The sequence below is a fragment of the Colobus angolensis genome, unplaced genomic scaffold, assembly GCF_000951035.1.
Source record: "Colobus angolensis palliatus isolate OR3802 unplaced genomic scaffold, Cang.pa_1.0 Scaffold251, whole genome shotgun sequence".
Taxonomy (NCBI): Eukaryota; Metazoa; Chordata; class Mammalia; order Primates; family Cercopithecidae; genus Colobus; species Colobus angolensis.
Genome location: NW_012115722.1, coordinates 1,510,622 through 1,511,260, shown reverse-complemented (window position 1 = coordinate 1,511,260; position 639 = coordinate 1,510,622). Strand labels below are relative to the sequence as shown.

General features: G+C 27.4%; 1 protein-coding gene across 1 annotated transcript in view; it reads left to right on the top strand.

Annotated features, from left to right (window-relative positions):
• Positions 1–639, top strand: part of CHD9 (chromodomain helicase DNA binding protein 9) — a 235,821-nt gene that overhangs the window by 150,209 nt on the left and 84,973 nt on the right. The window contains exon 13 of the mRNA XM_011946605.1: positions 328–504. Coding sequence (XP_011801995.1) covers positions 328–504 — 177 coding nt within the window. The remainder of the gene's footprint in view (positions 1–327; positions 505–639) is intronic.

The window sequence follows — 639 nt, the reverse complement described above, 5'->3', positions numbered from 1 at the left end:
GAGACTCCGTCTCAAAAAAAAACAACAAAGAAAGCAAAAAACAAAAAACAAACAAACAAAAAAAATTATCATAAAACATTTTACCAAGAAATACTCATTTGGATACAGTTATTAATAATATAATTATGTTGGCATAATTTTTAACATTATTGAACAGCAATATAATACAGTTTCAATGATAAAACTTTTCATTGTAGGGGAGTGTCTGCATATATAAAAATTTCATTAGAAATGTTTTATAACAGATGTTATCAGATACCATTTGACAGGAATAAAAAATATGCAATTAAAATATTCCAGCAAATAATTATATTTGATCATTTCTAGGGGCGTATCATTCGAGGAGCTTACAGATTCCAAGCTATCATCACCACTTTTGAAATGATTCTTGGAGGCTGTGGAGAGCTTAATGCAATTGAATGGCGATGTGTGATTATTGATGAAGCACATAGGTTAAAAAATAAAAATTGTAAACTCTTAGAGGGCCTAAAACTCATGAATCTGGTAAGTAACTTAATATTATCATGACCATTGAGTTTATTAGATGTATAGTAAAAGGTCATAAAGTTAATGCTAAAAATTTTTCTTTTTAATTTTAGAGTATAAGTACATCTGAATCCTATCTATGATAATTTAGAT